This window comes from Diplotaxodon limnothrissa, linkage group LG18, assembly GCF_057381915.1.
Source record: "Diplotaxodon limnothrissa isolate DT_005_m linkage group LG18, D_limnothrissa_male_GT1.1, whole genome shotgun sequence".
Lineage (NCBI taxonomy): Eukaryota > Metazoa > Chordata > Actinopteri > Cichliformes > Cichlidae > Diplotaxodon > Diplotaxodon limnothrissa.
In genome coordinates, this window is record NC_140613.1 from 21,511,268 (window position 1) to 21,535,663 (window position 24,396).

General features: G+C 42.2%; 2 protein-coding genes across 5 annotated transcripts in view; one reads left to right on the top strand and one right to left on the bottom strand.

The window, feature by feature from the left end:
* The first annotated feature begins 196 nt into the window (after positions 1-196).
* On the top strand, positions 197-4,485 carry LOC146613547 (transmembrane 6 superfamily member 2-like). The gene is made up of 10 exons (XM_085377859.1): positions 197-453; positions 1,098-1,201; positions 1,292-1,389; positions 1,487-1,590; positions 1,664-1,746; positions 1,830-1,954; positions 2,921-3,022; positions 3,114-3,206; positions 3,298-3,417; positions 3,527-4,485. Exons 1-10 carry the CDS (start codon positions 362-364, stop codon positions 3,734-3,736), a joined length of 1,131 nt encoding a protein of 376 aa, XP_085233985.1. The 5' UTR covers positions 197-361; the 3' UTR covers positions 3,737-4,485.
* Positions 4,486-7,325: 2,840 nt separating this feature from the next.
* Positions 7,326-24,396, bottom strand: part of LOC146613548 (neurocan core protein-like) — a 33,152-nt gene continuing 16,081 nt past the window's right edge. The window contains exons 11-20 of one of the 4 annotated variants that reach the window (XM_085377856.1): positions 23,628-24,193; positions 22,826-23,432; positions 19,054-19,170; positions 14,621-14,734; positions 12,051-12,102; positions 10,874-10,980; positions 10,422-10,504; positions 10,058-10,202; positions 8,900-9,082; positions 7,326-7,444 (exon numbers count right to left, since the gene is read on the bottom strand). In XM_085377856.1, coding sequence (XP_085233982.1) covers positions 7,326-7,444; positions 8,900-9,082; positions 10,058-10,202; positions 10,422-10,504; positions 10,874-10,980; positions 12,051-12,102; positions 14,621-14,734; positions 19,054-19,170; positions 22,826-23,432; positions 23,628-24,193 — 2,093 coding nt within the window. Of the gene's footprint in view, positions 7,445-8,899; positions 9,083-10,057; positions 10,203-10,421; positions 10,505-10,873; positions 10,981-12,050; positions 12,103-14,620; positions 14,735-19,053; positions 19,171-22,825; positions 24,194-24,396 lie in introns of all 4 variants that reach the window. The other 3 variants (XM_085377854.1, XM_085377855.1, XM_085377853.1) reach the window with 3 other exon arrangements.

The window sequence follows — 24,396 nt, forward strand, 5'->3', positions numbered from 1 at the left end:
ATGAAAAACGTGAAGGAAAAGAGCGATATTTGCGCATGATGGGCGATTCAGCGGTCCGTTATCTGAACTTTGCATTACTCTCCCTTTAAATGTTCTCTCATTAGAGGTGCCTCCTGCCCGAGGTGAACTTTGACACCTGCAGGACAGCTGCAGGCTTATTGGCGCTGAAGGTTTCATCACAGATCAAAAGGCAACGTGACGCTGCTTTAAATCATCTCCTGCGTTCAGCGGCAGCGCAGAGGGCGCTGCTTTAACATGACTCGGTGCACAGCTCTGAAACGTGCTTAGGAGGGACAGATTTCTTTTTTATGTGGAACATTTTTAAGGTTCACCATAGAGACCAAACAACACGTTTACAAGAATGAGGCCACCGACGGAAATCAGCGTTTTTCTCCTTTCTCTTCTGGCACCTGGAGTTTTATACACAATGAACAACATCCCAGCGCTTCAGGAGTAAGTGTGTGTGTAGTCGGATCATTTCAATCTAATCTCGGCCTGTTGTGTGGAGGCATGGTAAAGCCGCCGATATTAATAGGCTTATGAAGCGGCCCACAGCCTGAAGGGAAAAGGGCGTGTTTACCCAGAGGAGAAAAAAAAGATTCACCAAGGCTGGAAAATCTAATGCTGTGAACTTAAGAGATCCGTTATAAAGTCTTAAAACGTAGGCCTAAATCTAAATTAACGGAGTGTAAGGCTATATCGCCCACGATAATGAGCGTTAATCAATCAGTGTTACATCCCCACACTGCTCCGAGCTTTTGAATTTCACCAAAGAGAAACTGGCAATTAAAGAGCCGAGAAAGCTTTGAAAATAATCAAGTAACAGAAATGTTAATCTTTTTGAACCCTCTATCTAAACGTCCTCCTTTTGTGGCGAAAGCTGCGATATTTCGCAAAATTAGATCATTTTAAAGTCTCGTCGATCGTCACTGATCTTGAGTTAATTTTTATAAAGCACAAAATGAAGTTTAAGTTTTATTCAAAGACTTGTCGTTTTATAATAAAGCAGCTTAGAGAGAATTAATTATCTACGTCGATCCTGATTTACTGGTTAATGTTCTCCAGAATAACTTTGTTGTGTCTGAACTCGTCCTCAGACCTCTGGTTATCTTGGGGATGGGAGCGGTCATCCTGGGGTCTGTGCTTCTCCTCCTCTTCCTCACTGTGCGGCACAAGGCCAAAGTGGACCCTTTGTTCTATGGTACAGTCACACTAACACATGCTTTCATATAAATGAGTAAAGTCCAGGTGGACGGTTGTTATTTCTCTTTCTTTCTCTGTATGTTTGCAGTGTTCGCAGAGTTTTCCTTCACCTGCCTGGTGGGTCTGACCAATGCTTTAGAGCAGGATGGGTTCATCTCTGGCTTCATGGGCTTCTACATAAAAATGGTAACCTCTCGCTTTTCTCTCCAAGACTGATCAGTTTTGGGTTTTTTTTTACTTCATAAGTTTAAATGTTAAAGTTTGGATGTTTCTTTCCCTTCAGGGTGAGCCTCATCTAACCACTGCCTATGCATTGATGATGTCTTACTGGGAGGGCATCGTTCACTTCATCCTCTTCCTCGTTATCATCCACCGCATGTTCTCTGGGTAGGTTTTGCCGCTGCCGTCACAGTCTCTCATGTCTGTGCTTTAGTGAGACCTCTGACTTTCTGTCGTGCAGGAAGTCGTATCGTAGCCTGGGCCTGCTGTGGGCAGGCTCCTCCATCGCTCATCAGATCGTTCACATCCCAGGAGTGGTCATTGGTGAGAGCAGCATGAACACAGTCTGGTCAGATCGGCGCAGTTGTTTGTGACCACGTGTATTGATGAAGTTCTCATTTGTTCAGGCAAGTATGGGTCCAACATTCGACCAGCGTTTTGGAGGAATATCCCCTTCTTTTTGGCACCTTTCTGGGCAGCCTCGCTGCTCTTTAGCAGACCCAGAGAGATGCAAATCATCACAGCAGATAAGGTAAAAAGTTCTCGCTTTTAGGATGTGTTCATTATACACCATATACTCCGAGAGTAGTCTAGCCAGAATCTGGTTACAGCTTACATATCTGTGCATATTGTAGTGCATTAAACTTTAAAATTCTGTAGCCACCTTTCTAATTAGGAGTCATGCTCAAGGTTGGAGACTAACTCAGCTGTCATAGGGCAAAAGGCAGGGTACACTGGGACACAGGGCTAGCACAGAGACAGACTATTCCCACTCATGGTCACACCCAACTGAGACTCATCAGTTAACCTGATATGCACCTTTGTGGATCGTGTGATGTCATCTGATTGTTGGGGTTTTCTCTCTGTTATGGTTCATGGGTTTCTAGGGTCTTTACCTCACAATATAAAGCACCTTGAGCGGAGTGTTGTTGTGATTTGGTGCTACATAAGTGACAGTTAGACTGATTTAAATTTGAATAGAACAGGATCCAAATGACATTAAATTATACTTTAAAAAAGTGTGTGTATGTATGTAAGTTGGGAGAAGAAAATTGTTGTTTTTGCATATGAACTCCAGATGGTGTCAGAAAACTCATTTGGGGACATTTCTTCACAGTTGGCCTTTTTAACTTGTACCCACAATAATATTTATTCCACCTGAAATGCATTTTTAGTACTTGGAAAAACTCTGTTAGGTTCAGGAGGTGCTGGAGGGTACGTAACACCCTCTTGCTTGCTGTGAATTTTCCACACAGTTACATTCTTTATTCCCACGTGAGCTCAGTGGGACATCACACAGGCTTCCCACTGGGGAGCAGGCAGTTTGAGAGCTGTTTTAATATCCAGTTTGACTGTGTTAGACATTTGTCTTCTCACAGGCAGCTCCGCTGGGTAATCTCCAGACACGTTCAGTTTTCCGATGCCCGTGTGAAAATAACCTGTACGGTGTAAAATGAACAGCACCAACATCAACTGTGAACATTTCTGTGTCGAGCAGATCGCTGCAGAGCAGAAGAAAAGTCTGCTGTTTCGACCCATTGACCTGCTTCTCTCACTGCTGTTACTGGGATCCATGGCCTTCTCCGTGTTTAGAGGCTTTGTAAGTGAAACATCACAAGACCTTTTCTGCGTGTCGGTACTTGCGCTTCTGTTCGCGCTCCAGTCTTAACTCTCTTCGTGTTGTGCTGCAGGTAGTGCTGGACTGTTCTCTGGACACCTGTTTCACCTACATCTATCAGTATGAGCCGTACCTCAAAGACCCCGTTGGCTTTCCCAGGGTTATGGTGAGTCTGGAGACCGAAGACTCAGAAACTGAGTTAACTCTAATATAATATGTAGTTTATTGTTTAACTGTTTGGTGCACAATTCCTTTAGATGCTCGTGTACTTATTCTATGCACTGCCATTGCTAACGGTCTTCATCTACGGTCTGAAAACACCTGGATGTAGCTGGATGTTGGACTGGACCATCTTCGTTGCCGGCGCCATGGCTCAGGTAATTGTAGTTTTCTCATCTCGTGCTGTGATTAATATTCGTTTAAACAAAAGGAAAAATGGAAAGCTTCATGTTGACTTCCCTCCCCCTCACTCGCTGTTCCCTCCAGACCCAGTGGTGCCATATCGGAGCATCTCTGCATTCCCGCACTCCCTTCACGTACCGAGTCCCAGCAGACAAACGGTTGCCTGTTATCGCTCTCAATGCGCTGCTCGCTGCTGCACCGGCGCTGCTGGCCCTGCGCTGCCACACAAACCCTGCTTATTTTATGAAACCTGTTCCTGCGGGACAATCCAACAGCAAGAAAAAGGAAAACTAGACCACACGCAAGCCACGGACTGGTGAGGAATGCTTACTGGGGCACGAACTGAATTAAATGCACACATTTTTCATCCCTAAAACCCAGAGGAAATCTAAAAACATTGCTCTCTCTGACTCAACTGTTAAAAAAAAAAAAAATCAGTCACCTCACCCAGCACTTCCTGTATGGACTTCTGGACCCTGATAAGGAGGCTGTTGATGGAGGTGAGGACCGTGATCAGATCGCACAGCGTTCAGGTGACTCATGCAGACACCCAGTTTGTATCGTCACAAAACTTCAACTAACCTGAACCATGCAGGTCAGCAGCAGCACCGGAGAATGATTCAGTCCCTTTTTCTTTTTTTTTCTATACAGAAATCTAAACCAAAGCTACAAAATTTGAAGATTCATTTTTTTGATCTTGAATATTGCAACTTTCACCCTTCTGTGATTTTTAGCACCCCCAACGCTAACTGTGAGTATATTAAATGTTGAATATCAGCTGAATCCTCTGTAGGCTGAATAACTTAAGAGTTGCTGATAAGAGAGATGACTCACTCGAGCTGATAGCTTGGAGAAGAAAAAACCACCTGGTGATCGACGTTGTGGTCTAGCCTTCATGTGACTGGAGCGTATAAAGAAATCAGACAGATACTAATCGCTATTCCAGTCCACTCCAAGTCCAGACTGTCATTTTCAAGTTAAATATTCAGTTTAGTCATGTGAAACGGGGAAAGGAAGCACATGGAATTTGTTTTTGCTTAATAAACGACTTAAATGATTACCACGCTCATTCTTTCTATCTACAGTTTGAGAACTGGAGCGCTGAACTGTGGCTATTTTTGTATTATAAAAATGGGACACAGATTTCTCGCTGCTAGCTGTGCATGTCAGTGTTTGATTAAATTACATTCTCATTAACCTTTTCCTTCGCTAAATATTGAGAATATTTATGACTCTCATATCACGTCTGAGCTTCTAAACTTAAACGCACTTCTTCCCGAACCAAGTGGTTTACGGGTTCAGCAGTCGCGTCTCCGCAGCTGTCAGTGTTTTCTCCAGCTGGTGATGTCATTGTGCCCTACTGCACTGCTCAAGTTATCAGACTGATAAGAGGTGAACCCTGGATTTAGGTGAGCTGTCAGACACAGCGGCCATAAGGATTACTGCAGGAAACGTCTCAAAAAGCAAAAAAAAAACATGTTTTGGCTGCTAAAGTGTCATTTGACTTTGTAAATAGAACATTTCCCTTTTTTGTGTACATACAATAGGATATGCAGGACACAGCTGAATGTAAGATGCAGTACAAGAAGTTTGATCACTGAGTTTGTTTGTTTTTTGTTTTTTGTTTTTTTTGTCTTTGTCACAATTTGTGGCTCAGATTAAGTTTGTATTTTATAACACACTTACACACTTTAGAAAGCACAGTGCAAATAAACGCAACCCTAACCCTGTAGGCTTTATCTTATTGCAACATGAGTGTCCATTAAAAACAGTTTAGTATGGTATAAAGTGTTGGACCCACCAACTGACTCTCAGTCATTAGGGTAGAGTCATGACCAGCCATACCGTCCGGCTCTGTAAATGAAACAGTGGGTCGTTTTTAAAAAGCTTGGTACTGTAATAGGAAGAAACTGATATTCCAGTGTAAGTGATGATACTGCAAAGCAGAAATATTTGGGAAACGCAGCAAATCAGCCAAATATAGTGGCAAACAATATAAAGTTTACAAGCTGAGTCCTGAGGCACATACCATGTAAAAGTCTTCATGCTCTGCTGAATCAATAACTGCAGAGCTCCAAACCTCCGCTAGCATCAACCTCGCGCCAAAAACTTCCCGCTGGGCACTTCATAGTATGTGTTTCAAAAGCTAAATTGCTCCTGGAGGTGTACTTTAATCAGGTCCACCTTTGCAAAAGAAGATATTTTGCTGCTTCAGGTGAGTAGAGCATCAACAAAAGCACTGTACAGAAGAGAACAGGCACTTTAAGTCAGATGTAGCATGACAGGGAGCTGTTGTGAAGGTGGGTTGCAAAGCAGCTTGCAGGATTCTGTAACTTTACCCAGACTAAAGTATTTTAAAGTGAAAAACCTATGATAATTTTCAACTCAATAGCATCCATAATTCACTTGAAATGATCTGTATTCATCTTATACTGAGTCCTGATGTTGCTCCTCAGTTTATCTATTGCCTAAAATAACCATTAAGAACTTCTTATTGACAAAATCCAGATGCTACAGTCAGATGATCCCTTGCCGCAAGGGGTCACCACAGCGAGTAGCTCCAAAGTTTTACACCAGATGCTCTTCTTAGTTTAACCCCACAGGGCATTTTTGTCTCTAGCTGGAACTGAGGTTTAGCTCGCACTACACTATGGAGCTAAAACAAAATAGAGAGATAATAGTAGGGGGAAAAACCCCGACTCAGATTAACTGATCTGATCAGGTTCTGGGTCGAGCATGACCTCGTGGCAAAACTACGCTGCGTTTGAAAGTGAAAACAGCTGATAGCATGAATGAAAAGCAGAACTTTTGTCCATTTTGTTCGCTTTATTAAGAATGGAGTACAACAGCAGGACAAAAAGTCATAACACCAAAAAAAGTGGATAACAGATCAAATATCAAAGAGACAAGAGACAAAAAAAAGAGTGACATTCTACACATCGTGTAAATATGGCCGTGCAAATTAGGTACAATCAAGTGGTTATCTCAAATTATTCTGTAATCCCACCCACACTAACTATGTCAATGGGACGTATACATTAGCTGAGAGTGCTTATGGGGATTGGGGAGTCTATCGGATTGGACAAGGTCCAGCTATTGATCAGGTTTGAGCCAATAACACACGTCACAATATTTACAGTACAGAGATTAGAGGCAATCAAATGATTAATTTTGTTATCGACTGATTGTTGGACTTACATATTGGTATAGAAAAATGGTGTTACGTCAGCTTTCTAAAGGATAAGTAAGAAAACAAGCATGTTCACTAGCAAATGATTCATAATAAATAGTAACATTACACAAACAGATATTAGAAAAAAAGCACGTCAGTCGAATAAAAGAGACCAGCTATTCAGGTGCTCTATGGAAAAGTAACAGCTACAGTACACGTACAAAAAGCTGGGATACCAGGACTATCTTGCATCAATTACATCTGTGCTTTGTAAACAGAATACTAAAATGAGTTACTTTTTTCATGTAGAACAAGCAAACCTTTCCAAAAAAGTGACTTGGCACTCCTCTAAGTTTCTGTCTTACATGCATACGTTCACACACTGCTGTCAGGCTGACAGACCAAGAGAAGGTTATAGTTTGCAGACGAGTGGAGGAGTTACTGTTTGGGAGGGCGGATGTTAGGGCGGTGCTAAAGTCAGTGTTCGCATGGACCTCGGTTAAAGAAAGCAGAGAGAAAATAAAAAGAAGCATCAAAAAGCATGGAGGTTAGATTATGGGGATAATCTTATTCACTGGGGGAGTAAAGCTAAGCAGAGAGCACGGTTAGTGGTTAGAAGCAGGAAGGGCAAATGGAAATTGCTGTGATCTACTGTCTTTCCTTATGGGCCATGGTTAGCACCTAGGCATTGTGGATGTTGTATTATTTGGTTCAGTAGTAGCTGTGTGCGTCCTCTCTGGCCTTGTGTCCCTCTCCTCCGTGTCTCCTGTGGCCGTGGCGGTCGTGGCGCTGGTTGCGGTGATGGCGTCGGTACCGGTGCAGTCGTCGAGCTGCAGAGGGGAGGAAATGGTGACACGTTGTATATGAGCTGCAGTAGATGAACAACACACTTGTCACTGTGCACAATTACTGCACTGTACACAAAAATCCCATATTCACTGGCTAAATCTCTGCATTTATTTTCTTACTCTTAAACGATCTGCTCTGAAAGAAGCTTAAGTGTGTAGTTGAACCATAAATACTCAAATACTCAAAATATATTTCCTTGCTGAAGGTTCCCATCGCTAATCAGCGGACTCTTCAATGCTACACAAAAGCCTAATATGAGCTGATACATTATTTATTAGTGAGTCACCTTTGTTAAGATGGGAAAGAGTTAATAAATGATCCTTAACAGACTTAAAGCTCTGAGGTTGGTTGATGCTAATTATCGGGTTTGATGAAATCTTCAAGGAGCTGCTTGGATTGTAATTTCACTGATTTTAAATGAATCATATTTTACTGCGTTGTTATGTGTGTGTGTGTGTGTGTGTGTGTGTGTGTGTGTGTGTGTGTGTGTGTGTGTGCGCGCGTCTGTGAGGTCATATTTACATCCAAGATCTTTACAGTTGCTTTGACTTAGTGTCCTTGTGCACAACAGAAAGAGAACATTTCTTTTCAGACTTTAACAATGAATCTTCTGTCTCTGTCTCACAACTATGAATGAAGTCACTATTTACGGGCTCTACTTGCCAAAATACGATCACAGGCATTATGAGTATTGTCACACACATTTATAGCGTTTATAGAGTGCCACAGACATGATTTGTGAGCATGGAGCACTCTGCTCAGACACGAATAAGGACGGAAGTGTACCGCTGGGAGGGGAGTAAGGATGTGAAGCGGGAGAAAAATGATGCGATATAGGAAAACGTAAAAGTGCAGAGGACAGTCAAGACATACAGAGATATGCATTCAACAAGAAACTGTGACCAAACAGACGTGTGTGAGAAGATGTTTCATTACTTTGATATACTGATGTATATGGTAAAAGTTTTGATAAGGTGTCCACTGTGAATCTAACCACTGCGTTTTGCTCACCATCAAATGGGCTTGCCTTTGTAGTTTCACTAATGTGTCTGACACCTGCATTAAAGGTTTTCAATGTGTTAAACTCATTTGTGTGCATATATGCATATAAATCAATCTGAATTACAAAATTGATTCAAGAAATTTGCCCAACCAGTTCAGAAACTAATGACAAAAGTGACTCAATAAAACAACAACCTGGCAGAACCGTCTGAATTTGTAAGTGAGGAGCAAGGCGTGAAAATAATCAATAAAAAACTTGTATTGGTGGCACAGTCACTATTATAGAGCTCCAAAGTCACTACAATGCTGCAATGTTATGGTATAATAAAAAAGTAAAAAGGAGTTTCACATCTCAACTTCTACTCAGCCTGTATGTGGGGAAAAAAAATTTTTCTCCTCATACATGATGCTTTCAGTTTAAAGCGACCACTCACACTTTGTGCAGATGATCCTTGGTCGCTCCCAGCTCCCATCGGCCCGGCAGCGTGCGGTGGGGATGTGGCGCTGGTAGAAGCCTTCAGAGCACTGGTAGCGCACCACTGAATGGATATCATAATGTGATCTCCTCCGACCTATCAAATGGGCATTCTCCACCGCAGGCGGGGTCCCGCATAACACTACAAACAAACAGAGAAGCCTCATATCACTCATACAAAAAAGGCTGAATTCCTGAAGAGACATCCAGAGTTTATTTGACATTAATTAGAACAGACACACTAATAAATACCCATTAGAGCAGTCATCGCATATTTTTTTATGTATGTGCTAATGTATAGTAAATGAAAGCATCGCACAATATGCACAACAATAACTCGTGAAGGTCGTCATTTGCAGGAGTGCGCTGCCTCTAGATGGCAGCCTTGTTGCTGTATCTGCTGACAGAAAGAGCTGTTTTAAGGGGCTAGTCTCTGCAGTAGACAGGGACTACAGCCAAACCACAGAGCCATGAGATCACAGCCAGACAAGCAAACACTCTCAAATGACTTAATCCCTCTCCCCCTGTCCTCCTTTATCCTTCCCCGTCCTTTTCTAAGGCCTCTTGATGGTCTTCCATGTCTTCTTTCTTTTTTTCCCCCCAAGTCTATGTGATCTCATTGCTTTCACATTTAGGTTGACTGAATCCCAGAGGAAAGGCTTGGGTACAGTAAGTATCAAGAAAAGCTGACAAAAAACAGCTTGTAGGAATTTCACATGGCGTTTGAGAACAGGACAATAACTGCAGTTTCAGTTCTTCTGCCTGAACAAGTGTAAGTGGGGCCAGGGGAAAAAGATCTGCCAATGAGAGGAAGATTTAGATTGATATTCCTCTCAAAAATCAATACAGGTTTTAGCCTGAATCTCAGCCTTCACTTGTGCATTTTGTCAATTTTTGGAGCGTCTGCAGCGATGACCTTTTATAGAGCAAAAAAGCAACTTGTGAAGTGTAGCCAACTACTGATTTTCTGCATGAGAACTGGTGGCCAGCTGGTAAGTACACAGAAAACCCAATCATGTAAAGACAGGAGATCTTTGATAGGGAGCGTCCTTCCCTGTCCGATAATCTGAAAAGACCTTTTTAAGTTTTGTTAGCGAGCTGAGCATTGTTACAGTACCTGTGCCTTTCTTGCAGATGTAGGGCAGGTTGTAGTTGCAGGGCACGTCGTTCCACTTGCCGTCCTCATGGGCAATGGTCACCACGCAGTCCTCGCCACCTGCAAAGAAGTTATCGGGCTGGCTCTCCCTCCAGTTCTCGTAAACCTGCACGGCAGCAAACACCAGATTTCACCTGCATTTGAGTTCATCTGTAATTGTAGTCAGGCTGGGATTCTTGTCATATTTTTAAGTGAAAAGAAAAAAAATGGTATTTTTACACAAAGGTGATTTTGTGAGCTTTAAACGTGTGTTTCCTATTGAGCTGGTTTATTATGATGACTTTTCACAGTCTGAAAACAGGAAGCGTAAAAAGCGATCACTGACCAAGTCGTTGGTGTCGGTCCACTGAAAGTCCTCTTCCACTGTGCGATCGTTCAGACCGATCCAGGCGTTGTCGTGACCGAGACCTGGAACAAACAGTACATGGCTTCCTTTCATTTAACTGCTTCTGTAAGATCTTTATTTGTGTATCTGATAGCATCACACCGCCACCTTCTCCCTCTTTTCCGTATAATCGAATTTGTGAATCATGTTTTTTGTGACTTGCTGCTTTCTCTTCTTGTTTTTTTTTCACACTCTACCTTTTATTGTTTTTATCCCTCAAGCTTCGATTTCACGCCCCTTGTTTGTGATGTATGATATTAATACTTTGTTCTGCTTTAATATTTTTTTCCTAAGAGTGTTGGGTTTAATTTGTGCCATTTGTCTTGATTGTCTCCTTCTTTTTCTTTCAAAAGATTATGACTGAATAAATCAAAATCACCCGTCAGACATACCGTTGATGAACTCCTGCTCGGCAGCAGAGACGACACTACTGAGGTGGGCGCTGTGCTCTCTGCAGTCTTTCTCTGCATCCTCCCAGGTGTGTCTGTGGGTGAAGTACCTGTGGGATGACACGGTGAAAGCAGATTTGATTCACATGTTATGCTTCCCAAAAGATTTAAATGATGTTCAACTTTAAAACGAGACATCTGATCTTCCGTGTTCAGTCTCTACTTTAACTCCGTCAAAAGCACGTTGGAGGAGATTTCCTCGCTAATGATCCATGCGCTCCAAGTTAATCTGCCTACCTATTGTGCTCATTTCCAGCACAATAGTTTCTGCCAGAGTAGCGTTGCATAATTCACAGTTCAAAATAACAATCCTTTTACCTGAAACAAGTTGTTTTAGAGTTGTTTTAGCTGTCACTCCCAGAAAGAAGTTTTGCTGCATGCCTGAGATCAACATATTAAGGTTATCAGCTCTCAGCGACACCATTAACAGCCAAGAGTGGAGAAAAGTTTCAGAAGGCGACCAAAACCTGTCCTTTTGACTCATCGGGCTCTAACCTCATTATATGAAACTTTGAGGATGCTCAAAATGTGCAACCAGCGCTGTGGAGTGGAGCACTGTCGCCAAGAAGGCTTCTGTTTTTAATGCTAATAGAAGTTTGCATGTTCTCTTTTCCAGCTGTGTCCTCCACGTTCTCTGGATTATCCCAAAGTCCAAAGACATGCAGGTTAACTGGTGATTCTAACCTGGTCATGGATGTCGAGAATAAAGTATTATATTAATGTATGGTTAAAGTATGACTTGGCTAAAAATGGCTGCCCCTCCCTGAGCCTGCTTCTGCCAGCAGTTTCTTCCTGTTATAAGGGAGTTTTTCCTCCCCACTTTCACCAAGTGCTTGCTTACAGGTGGTCATCTGATTTTTGGGTTTTCTTTCTATTATCTTACAATATAAAGCACATTGAGGCAACTATTGTTATCATTTGATACAAATTAATTTGAATCTCCCCTCCAGCTCATCCATGTTATCTAGGGCATCTCACTCTGGTCCATCACCAGTAGCATCGAGACTCTGTCAGGATCCAGTCATTCCTACAACTTCTCTCTGCTAATTTTCTCAGTCTTTCCTGAGTAAACTGGCACAGAGCAGTAAAGTAAGCTGGTTCCGTTTTCCATGATTCTTACCTGTAGCAGTGGCCGTGGAACTTCCTCCAGCCATGCTCACAACCTTCAACATCTGTAAAGAGGAAGGGAAGTTAAATTGTTTCTTCTTTAAACATAGTCAAATACAGCACGCTACGTGAGATGCTATAGTCTATATAAGGAAGCAGAATTTTGTTTTTTTTCCTTCCATTTAGCAAATAAAGACTAAAACATATGACTCGCGCATCTTCAGAAGTAAAATACATGAACTGTAATTATACACAGGCTTCTTTTCCATTCTCAGCACACGTGGTTCTTTCTCTGCACTATTGGTATTCATTATTAACACCAAGGCCCGTAGAATCATTTATAACCGCAAAGGTTAGAAATTCATTAATCCTCATTACAACTAGTGCACGACATTCACACACAAACACAGGCAAACACACACACACACACGCGCACGCACAAGGAGACGGATCTGTAGCTGGAGGTGTCCAAGACCAGTGCAGAGATGAATCAGCGATGTGTGTGTGTGTGTGTGTGAGAGAGAGAGTTGTATGTGGGTGATTAGCGCCATGTACCACACAAACACTAAGATTTTTTCCCGATGTTTCATGATGCACATGCTCATGAAAATATTAACTGAAGCTTAGAAAATCGCGCGCGCGCGCGTGTGTGTGTGTGTGTGTGTGTGTGTGTGTGTGTGTGTGTGTGTGTGTGTGTGTGTGTGTGTGTGTGTGTTCACAGGAGATTCACCCAGTATCTGTCACCCTGCACAAGTCTGCAACACAAATTTTGGAAACAAGGAGAACCTCTGGACTGAACAAGCTGTTCCATTTCCTTTGACTTTTTATTTAAGAATCGAAAAACATTTTGTCAGCTGTCCACTTTATTCTTTTTACTTTTATACTATATATCATCTTCTCAGTCTCCTTTATCTTTTTTGTTCCCACATTAATTTTTTCAAGCACTTTGAACTTATGCTTCAAAGGTGTTTTATAAATAAGTGCATCCAGATCAGCAATCTTTTTTTCTGTGGTAACAACAACTCTTCCTGGGGTCATTAAAAACGGGCTATTATCTACAAAAGTACTTTAGTAGCTACACATCTTCATCTGCTTGTTAAGGCTGGCATGTCTCATGTCTCATGGCAACAACTCAATACATTTAAGCATGTAGTCGTGCTCAACACAACCTGCTGAAGTTTAAACTGAGCCTCAGAATGTGGATGAAAGCTGATTTGGCATGGTTGTTGGTGCAGGTCTGAGTATTTGAGAAACTGCTGATGTCACACACAACAACTTTACAGTTTACAGAGAATGGCATAAACAGCATGAAAGCATGGATCCATCCTGCCTTGGATCAACAGTTCAGGCTGCTGGATGATGGTTTAAATGGAGCGGGAGATATTTTCTTGGCACACTTTGGGCTCCTTGTTACCAACTGAGTATCATTTAAACACTACAGCCAACCTGAGTATTGTTGCTGGGTGTGCTCATCCCTTTATGACCACAGTGTACCTGTTTTTTAACGACTTCTTCCAGCTGGATAACACTGGTTGTTAGCTCAAATCATCAGGAACTGTTTGGGTTTCTTTTTAACATAACATGGCAAGGTGTAACTATTAAAGCATCAGGAAGTGGTATTCCTATCCCCAGATTATTATTAATGTATTCATAATTATGAATAATATACTCTATATGATTTTATAATGTGTAATAGAAGGACTTTTGCTTTAGACATATTTTGATGCTAATACATTTGTACTTTACGTGAAGAAGAGTTTTGAGTGATGCTTGTAACTTGTGCATATTTTACACAGTTGTATTGCTAATTTCAGTGTAAAGCATCTAAATATTTCTGCAAAAATATTGCAAGACAGTTATCCACTCAGTTGTCTTGTGCAAAATCACTTCCACTGTAATATTGTAGGGTCTACCTTACAATATAAAGTGCCATGAGGCGACTGTTGTTGTGATTTGGCACTATATAAATAAAATTGAATTGAATTGAATATCATGTGTAGTAAGGCACAGATGATATCCACCAAGAGAGATCAAAAATGCCAGTTTCCCATTTTAAATGTTGCATTTATGCAAACATACATAAAACAGTTACTGCATTTATGACAATTACTAGTCATAAATGATAAATCAACATTAGTTTCACGTCACACACAGTAGAAGATGTTTTTTGATTCTTATCACCTGCTACACAAACCTGTGGAAGTGTGGATGTGTGGTGCTGACGAAAAACGGTGGAAATATTAACTGACGCTTTGAAAATAGTCTGTGGATTTACGTGCATGGCCAAATTCAGTCAGTATCTGTCACGCTGCAGCCCTGTGACACTCAGATACATTGTCTGATATCTGCAAGGCGACGCACCCTTGTGATATTGTGGTATGACACACGGCAGTAACAGATGCTGCACACTGATCAGGATTATTTCCACCAGCACAGTTAGCAACAAACCTTTCAGAGCAAGCGTCACAACGGTGAAAAGGCCAGTTTCAAACACAGACTGCAAAATAATTCCTTTCACACAGCTCGGAGTAATCTGTTATTTAATCATGTATGTGTTTGTGTGTGCGTGCACCAGCCTCTCACCTTTCTCACACATGTCTCCTCCGTAGCTGGGCAGGCAAAGGCAGAGGAAGGAATCAATCTTGTCGATGCAAGTGCCTCCATTTGCACAAGGCTCGGACTGGCAGTCGTCAACGTCTGCGGTGAAGGGAAAAAGCAGTGAGAACAGATGGGTTGCAGATCTCATTAGGGTTCAAATTAATAGGACATATTCAGCTGAAGTGATGCTGTTCAGAACAAAAAAAAATAAAACAGTGTGGGCGTCTGCTGCCACTCAAGCTCTGACACAAGATGAGCTGGTTATTAGTCCTGCTTTAAACACTGAAATGTGTCCATGTTGCTGAGTACATTATCATAATTCAGACGCGGTGTGAGGAGAATACAGACAGTCTAATCTCCTCTTACATTCCTTATTTATCCTCATTCTAAAAGCCTTTCTAGTGTTATTACATTCTTTTTATGCATTTACCGAATCCAAGGTTGACTTCATGTGTCTATTCTCTTCTTTTCTCTCTCCGCATTGTCTCCATTTACAAACAACTGCACGAGCGAGAAGTAGTAGGCTACACAGTGGAATGCTTTTCTTTGAATGCAGTTAAAGAACAGGCGTAAATTTGATGGATAGCCCAGCAGAAAAGCAGAGTCTGACCAAAAGATCTAGGTTCAAGCTCTTGTTTTAGCAGATCCTGCCCCCAACCTTAAGAGGCCTTAAGCAACAACAGAAACCCTTCCAGCTCTCTGCAGCTGCTTATGCTCTCTAACCTCTCTGTTTTTTTTAAAAAATCAGACAAAAAGAACGTTTCTCTACAGAGATCAATAAAATATCTCTTTATCATTATAAATGGAGGGCATGTAATCTTCCTTCACCAGTGTGGGGTTGTTTTTGACACAGAATAACAGATGCACCCCCGGACTGCAGAAATCTATTAAAACTCACAGCAAGAGTGTAGAAAGAAGGCGACTTTCAAGTTCAACAGAATTTCAAAGTATTTCCTCTCAGCTTAATGACTGCTTAGTTCCAGTGAAAAGCAGTGAAAAGGCCAGTGGCTGTGAAGAGCTAAATCTGAGTGACAGATCAGCCCAGAATGACCTTTAGCCTCATGCGAGACTTTCACACTTCAGCCTGAGTGTGATGTTGCAAAAGGATTAATTTTTAATCTGGGCTAACCTGCGGTTGTGTGTGTTTCAGGATGCACTGTGAGATTGTTTCTGGGCCTTTTTTTTTTTTCCTTTTATGACTTCAGTTTAAGGTCGTTTATCTGTTTATAAAAACGTGCAGCTCTTTTAAGAAGAATGAAATAAAATTAGGCTGTTTTTTGAGGATGGATTTAATGACTGATATCAAGAGATTTATGCTAATGTGTTTTCTTGGAAGAGTTCCCACTAGTCTGTGTGGAAACTTTTAATCAACCAAACAATGTTGTTTGTCCCTAAAATCAAATATCAACTCAAGAGAGCACAAATTCCTAAAGTTTCTCAAAATTCACATGTTGTATTCAGAAGAAAAAACTACCTTAAAGGCACGATGTGCAGGATTTGGCTTCTGTGGCACCAAACTGACTTTTTTTTTTTTTAATTGGAACTCAAATTAAATGATGTACTGAATGTTGAACTCAGTCTTACATGATTCAAATCATCAAAATCACAGGCACCTGTTCCTAAATATAACAAATGCATGCGAACCCCTGACTTTGAATGACCTCGGGATCAGTGGGAGCATTGCTAACCACACACAGTTCAACACGCACCACTAACTCTCTCATTCCCCCATTAAAATCAGTGCAGCTCTTTGTTGTTCAATATAAAAAGTCTGATCCGATTGTCCCGCTCATCCATTATGCAGAGGGGATGCTGCTCCTCAGAGACATAATACTGCAAATTCTGCAAATCCACAACAAAGCCTTGCATCATGCCCACGCATCGGCTGCTGGCTGTCAGTTTGATTGTCTGCCTGTCCATCCGTCCATTTTTACGTGACTGAACGCACAAAACTTAGTAAGAACAGGGTGCTACTGTGCATGCAATTGTGTGTGTGCGGTTTGTTTTGTTGACTCGCTTCCTTGATTGACTTGCTGTTTAATAAGCAGAGCATGTGTTAAGTAACAAATCTGGACCCTCAAGGCAGATTTATATCTCGGTTTCAAAGGGTCACAGTCCCGAAGCGAAAGTGCTCCTGGTGTCTGCTTTGGGACGTGCAGAGACAGAATGAGGCTTGTAAGCACTTCTTCTGAAATATTACCATGTTAGGGAGTCAGTCAAGTTAATGTGTACAGTATGTTGGGACGTTATCAGTATTCACAGCATTAATACAGTTCCTGAAAACGTTTCATATACATACATTTTTCAGGAAACACCTTATATTCCGGTGTAATGATACTGTGACGCTGACACTAACAGAGACATTAACAGAGAACGTGACTTCGGCTTTGTTTTAGACTTTCCTGCACGCACATGATGCAGCAAGGGAACAGCAGCTTCAGATATTTAGTGCATGAGTATACACCTATAAACGGTTAGAGAGTGTTTCTATGGTAACCTGACCTCATTTTGAGAGAACCGAGTAACAAATTAAAAAGAAAATATGCCAGAAAGCTGTATTTAAACACCTTAACACCTAAATTGCAGAGTTATGAGCCTCAGCTGACTTGAACACCACCTGGCAGTGGCTGTTATGTGTGTCATGAATGCATTGCATTGTGGTATATTTTTTGCTGGTGTTATCTCCTTTGCTTGCATACTCTAAAACCCCTGGACAACCTATGCACTTGGCACAGTACTGGGTATGCTGCAACACTTTGAAAATGCTACAAAAAAAATCCAACACATCATTTTAGTGTGAAAATCTGATCGTTAGCAATGGTGTGTTGGACACATTTGTATTTGGGGTTCATATTAGCAGTTTTAAATATTGTTTTTCTATGAAGACACATGCAATCCATAGTTGAATCTACGCAGATGTGTGTTTTTGTATCAAAACACAATCTGATTTCCTGATACCACCAGTGGTGCTGATCCGATACCATGTAAATACAGGGCCAGTATTGTTAATACCAGTAGTGATCCTTTTAACCTGTAGATGGAGTTTATGTAGGGGAGAGCTGTGTGTCATGATTTATGAGATGAATCGTGGAAAATCTGAACAGATTTTAATGACCGCTAACTCATTTTTACTTTCCACAATAATTAGACAATACACACAACAAAGCACAACTTTGAGATTTTCATGTGAACTGGTTTTTTTTTGAGACCTGGGATGTAAATGTGTCTGTCTCTAAAGGACTTTGGGTCAACATCTGTTGTTTTTAATGTGCTCTAGGCTATAAATAAAATAGACGTGACAGTCAGACATTTTTCATTCAGTACGTTTGTGGTATACTTTTTCTTTTCCAAAAAGAGCTTTTATTTAACATAATTCAGTGGGCTACATACTGCACTTAGAGGAGAGAAACAAAGTATCGAGCGTATTGCACTAGTATTCTATATCCAGTATCCAATACCAGCGCTGGTATCAATACAATCTATATTTAGATTGGTCGACCACAACAACACAACAGCTCGGCAGGCTCAATTCAGATCTCATCTTTTAAGCTGAAATAATAAGTAGCTCAAAGTCAGGGACTGAATTACATGCTGAGAAATAAATGGTGAAACCGACACCTTCTCTGTCTTATAGTTTTATTCGCGTCACCGTCAGTAGGTTTTGTAAAACATGGCAGCCTTCTGACCTTGTTCTTTCTATCTGTAGCATCACTGACTGCAAAGTCACAAATAACAGAGAACAGCAGCTTTCAACTCTATTTATACCTCTGCAAAGTAGATTAGCTTTGCTCTGCTTTTCGTTTCTGTCCATCAGCAGCACAGAAATCTATTCAATGAAAAGATTCATCAATCAAGTTTAAGGCACATGAAGCCATTCGGGTGGGAAACAAATCATTCATTTGTTGTGCTAATTTGAGTCAGTGAGTTCTGATATTATTAGTAGGGTGGGGTTTTTTTTTTTTTAACTCCTGGTAAAACTAAGCGGCCTTGACATGACTCCAGAACCTTAATCTTTTTCTTCAAGGGACAAGAAATCAATTCAGCTTACAAAATTCAAGAGGCTGTAATGATGGAAGTCTGTTTCATTGGCAGAGATTTGTCATTTCTGTCCTGGAGCAATTTTCTTTTCTTTCCTTCACATTTTTTTTTTAGCTAAAATAAAAGTTTTTTATGCAAATGCTGACTTAATTTGACCCTGAGGGACTGTAACCATCAGCCGACCCTGACAGTGTGAACTTAACCTTTGACCTCTGCCTCCCATTGGCCTTATCTCCCACAGTGATGGACAGCTTGACCTTTGACCCTTTTAAAGGGCTGTTAGAGAGCCTTACTTTCTTAAATACAAACAGACACGGGGATGACTTCATTATATCACAGTGTATGTTTGTGTGTGTTGTGCATGTGTGACCGTGACCCACCAATCTCACAGTTCTCCCCAGTGTATCCTTGTGGGCAGTAGCAGGTGTAGCCCGTTCCCTGAGGAAGGCACTTCCCTCCGTGCAGACATGGGTTTGTCATGCAGGGCTCCACCTCAGCTAAAACAGATGGATGGATGGAGGGAGGTGAAGGGAGGAAAAATGGAACCGTTAATTGGCAACATTGTAAAAGAGAAAGTTTTTTGTGTTTGTAGATATCATTTATTTTTTTCAAGAAAAAGCAGGTGCATCTAATCTCGCAGGCGGTGAAAAGATTTCTGTGTTAATCCTCTTAAAATGGACGGATTAAACATAATTTCCTCAATAAAATCAATGTATGATTCTGAGAAAAGAAAAAAGAAGAAAAAAGACACGGCGCTCTAAATTTTTCATCAGCGCAGCTCAGTCATAACCAGCGGTTACAACAGATGCATATCCATTTCACACTCCGTCTCTTTTCAAAGGGATCAGAAGCCGAAGAGCCTCAACCTCGCCATCCACTCACAGCCACAGTTGTCATGGTTACCATATGGAAAGCGAGCCTGCGCTCACTCCATTGAGCATAGTGGGCAGCGTGAGAACTTGAGACATTAGCCATCCTCAACAGAAATGAGGGGACCTCCCGCTGAGCGCCTCGTCCCAGCCATTCACCCCCTAAACGTGTGCGTGTGTGTGGTCCATTTCCACAATTAAAAATTTCCATATCAATTGACACACTACCACGTGTTTCTCCCCTGAGCTGCTCGTTATAGCAAGTTAAGGTCTTTGAAAACCACCACTCGTTCATCCTGGCCACAAAAGCTCGGCTGTGGGAGTCTTTGTTCTGCCAGCTCTCTCCCTGACACCGAAGGCTGCTTAGGTGGGGGTGGTGTGTGTTTGTGAGGTTGACGGTGAATGTCTTGGTGTGTGGCTTTGTGTATTTACATGGTACGATGAGTTAAAATCAATACTCTGGCTATGATTAGCCCTCAGGGTGAGATTCTTCAATAACTGATCAGAAGCACACATCCTCTGAATGATCGTAACACTGCGAGCTAAAGGTTAAAGGACAAAAGAGCATTGAAAGCTTTCAACCACAAGGACCCGAGCGAAGAGAAAGAACTGTCAATAGCTTCAGCTCTGTGATGAATTTTGCGAGCTACTCCTCTCGCATCACGCTTTGAATTCTGCTGAAGTCAGGTGCTAAACCCAGCCATGCATTTCATTTAATGTACATCAGTGTGGGCTAACGTGCACTTGCACCCTCTGCATCAGTCAAGGTCACATCTTGACAAATATCAACTGCTGTGACAAGCAGATTTACGCCTCGTGTGTGTGTGTGTGTGTGTGTGTGTGTGTGTGTGTGTGTGTGTGTGTGTGTGTGTGTGTGTGTGTGTGTGTGTGTGTGTATGGATGTATGTGTGAAAGATAAACCTTGTGCGATTGCTCGTTCATTAAAGCGAGTGGTGCAGAAAAATCAATAGCCCGTAGTGGGAGCTGACAGAGTGGACTGCCCCTTCGCTCTGCACAGAGGCTGACAGCTCGGGTACCAACATCAACAATAAACTGGCAACAGCAAAACTGTACTCATGTAAATATGTCTACAGAGATAGGACAGTTAATCCACAGATTATGCATTGCATCTGGTAATCATAGCCAAGGGCACAGCAACAGTACAGGTTATCTTGAAAATATGATTCGTGCATAAGCACTCGCAAATAGAAAGGTGGAAACAAGACAGCTGGCTGCAATTTAAATGCCACAGAAAGATAAGAATCTGCCTAAAAAGATCCGACGTGCGTGTTTGTGCAGTGAATGTGGAGCCACATGTGTGTTTGTTCACCTCTGAGGAACAATGCGCTTTTACTAAAGGTCCTTAAAGCAAACCTGAGGCTATTTCCTCCTCTGTCTCATTGATTCAGCTGACTGATGAAGTGCTCTGTGATCCAGTCAGGAGAGCAAATAATGACCACCAGCATGAAACCCAAACACAAGGGACCGAGCCCAAGCAGAGGTGTGTACACGAGAAAGACGTGTGAAGCTGAACGCTATTATTCAGGTCCAATCTGCTGCGAGTGACTTCATCCACTCTACTGTTTGTATAGCAAAAAAATATAACTGTGTGTTTATGGCCTTCTGCCTGCATGACTCTAGGGTCTCTCACTCAATCAATCAACCCTCATACTGCGCACCAGCGGCCCAGATGGTTGCCCTCGGCTTCTTGTCAATACAGTTTACAGCTGTTTTCCATCCGCAGACTCCTCGCCATGCCTGCCACAGACATGAGCAGCTTTCACAGAGCAAAAATAAATCACCATAGAAATGTGTGATAGCATGATGCCCAGGGGGGTTTGAAATGCTCAGCGATAGGACGCTTTCTCTGTGCGCTCTCATTATCAAGCACAAAATAAGAAGTAAACCAGGTGGCCAGCCAGCAGCTTCACTGCGCTGCGGACTTAATCATGAGTTGTGCATGGTGGGCTCATCTTCTGTTGCCAGGAAAAACAAACCGCATCTTTTGAATAAATAAGCCAGAGGCAAGGTCAGAGGGAAAGTAATGAAAAGGTAGTCTTGAAAGATAATTCCCTCTTTTTTTTGTAATCCAACAACTCACGTCTTACTTTTCAGTTTTCTCTGGGACAACAGCTTACAAAGGCAAGCCTCAGACTTTACTCCAAGGAACAGGACATGACACAGGCGTGTACTTACTTGAAGGATGAAGTCGCTTCTATATTTCTCAATGGATAGACGGTGTATTATATTGCTTTGCAAATTACCCTGAAGACAATTTAATTAGTATTAATGCATTACTTAACTTTCTTATGCTGCCCAGCCAGTTGGAGCTACCATTAAAGCAGATATGATCTTTACTACAACAATGCAATATGAAGCATGCCATTCATGGTGATTATCGTACAAAAAAATTACCTTTAACGATACTCATAGCATCATTGTTTGGATTTCCAGACAGCTGCTTTCAACACCCATAAAAAAAGATTTCTAATGTCCACGTCTACTTTTCACGTCTTTTTAAGAAGACAGCGAGCAGCTGGTGAACATAGAATAGGATTTAGCTGCTAAAGAGCCTCATATTTACCTCAGGAGTTAGCGTAAGCCCCCAAAAAGTGTGAATGAATGATCATAAAGACAACTCAAAGCACTAGTTTCATGGTACAGATTAGAGTAGATGATAAAGCAGGGTGAGCCTTAGGGGTGTTGGCCACCTTGTGATTGAGTTGCTACCATACGATGTTCTCAGAACCACTGCTCGATTGTTACGTCTGGTTTCAAAAAGTACACAGACAATTGGCTGATTTATGTGTTTCTTTTATATACAGATTATGGTCATGGCAGGTTTAAAGAACAGATCTTCCTGGTCCCATTTCTAAAGCGAATCTTTGAGCTTCCTAACGAGGTTTTTTATGTGGGTGGAAAAAAGACATTTGCAAACTGCCAACATCCTCAGTAATAAGTCACCGAACACAAAAAGTGCTTGTAATGGTGAGCACAAAAGGTCAAAGATGAAAGAGAACATAAACTGTGATGAACAGCTATCTCAGAAAGTTGGATTCATCCTTTTAAAGCCTGCCTTTGTTTTCCCTTCCAGATAACTTTCATTAATATGTGTCTGTCTGACTGTTTGTGTTTTCTTTGCCCGATTTTCCTTCTTTTAATTTTAAATTACATACAAGAAAAATAGTTGTGGATTACTAGCAAAAGTTACATGAGCAAGCACGAAAGGTAAAGGCAACCAAAGGCATAACAAAATATCTGAAAACAGACATAAGATGCTTACATGTTGGACTGAGCGCTGTGGTGCTGATGTTGATTCCTCCTCCTCCTCCTGTGCTGCTGCTTTCTTCCTCCATGGTGACGGGTAACAGGGCCCCTGAGCCCACAGAATGAGACCAGGCAGGCTCCTCCTCATCTGGGGGTCCCGACAAGGACAGAGGGTTATCCAGAGAGCCGTTCACCACCACCTTCTCCACTGGGACTAAGTGAAGTGGCGTTAGGGCGTCAGTGGAGCTTTCCTGATTTTTTGAATGAGGTGACGTAGCTTTGTCTCCCAATCCAACAGTTTGAGTCTCTGATGGGACGTTAGAAGGGACTGAAGGTGAAAAAAATGGGGTTTGGGGATGGAGTGGAGGTGAGGAAGGTGTTAGAGTTGGAGAGAAGGAAGAGGGGATAGATGAGGGGAGAAAATGAGACTCAGCTTCAGATTGGGATGGCTTGAAGAAAGATATGGATGGCATGGTGGATGGGGGTGCAGATGGAGATGAAGATAGTGTCTGATATGGGGCATCTGAGACTGACAGGGATGACTTTTCTGCTTGTGGTAAAGCAGGGGAGGATTTGGAAGTAGGAAAGTCACTTTCTGTACCAGATGTGGTCATGTCTATTGGCTCATGAGGTCTGTCAGTGGTGATGGTGGTGGTTGTGCTAATGTCAGCTATGGCTGCGGTTGTGTCAGCTATGGTTGTGATCATGTCAGCTGTAGTTGTGATCATGTCAGCTGTAGTTGTGGTCGTGTCAGCTGTGGTTGAGGCCGTGTCAGCTGTAGTTGTGGTCGTGTCATCTATGGTTGTGGTTGTGTCAGCTGTGGTTGAGGCCGTGTCAGTTGTAGTTGTGGTTGTGGTAGTCGTAGAGTGTCCTCTCCTGTGACCTCTCTCTCTGGATCTTTCTCTGGATCTTTCTCTTGGCTTGCTTGTTCCGACTGGCCGGCGTGAGACCTGTATTTCTCCTTTTGCTTCTGCCCCGGTGATTTCTCCACTCCCCTCCTCCTCTGCTTTCCCTCTCTCCTCTCCTCTCCCCTTCTCTTCTCCCCTGCTCCTATCCTCCCCTCTGTTCTTCTTCCCTCTTCCTCGTCCTCTCCCACTGGCTCTGGAGGTCACCGTCTCCCCCCTCTTGTCTCCAGGCTGAGTCGTGGTCTCGGCATCGACACGGATCCAGGCGTCTCCGCTGGAAGAGGGGATTTCAGGTGCAGGCCTGGAGGTTATGGATGTAGGTGTCTCCGAGTTCTCCCAGCTCTTGTTGCTCTCTGTAGTCATAGATATACTGGAGGCAGCCAAAGTAGATGCCAGATGAGTGGGTGAATCTTCACTCGCTGGTGTGGTGCGCTCTCCTGTGGGACTGCTGAACCATGGCGTTCCCAAAGAAAGCAAACCTGTGCCGGGCATAAGGCAAAGAAAAAGACAAGCAAAATAAAAGTCAGCAGTGCAATTACTCCAGACAGGGAAAGGAGTTACAAAGTGAAATTCATCTTATGGATTCTCTCAGCTTTGCCAAGGGTGATAAAACAAACACTTCTAAGCTGTGTGAGCTTTACATCAGCTGTTTTCCTCCATAACTGTAGCTGCACTCTCTACA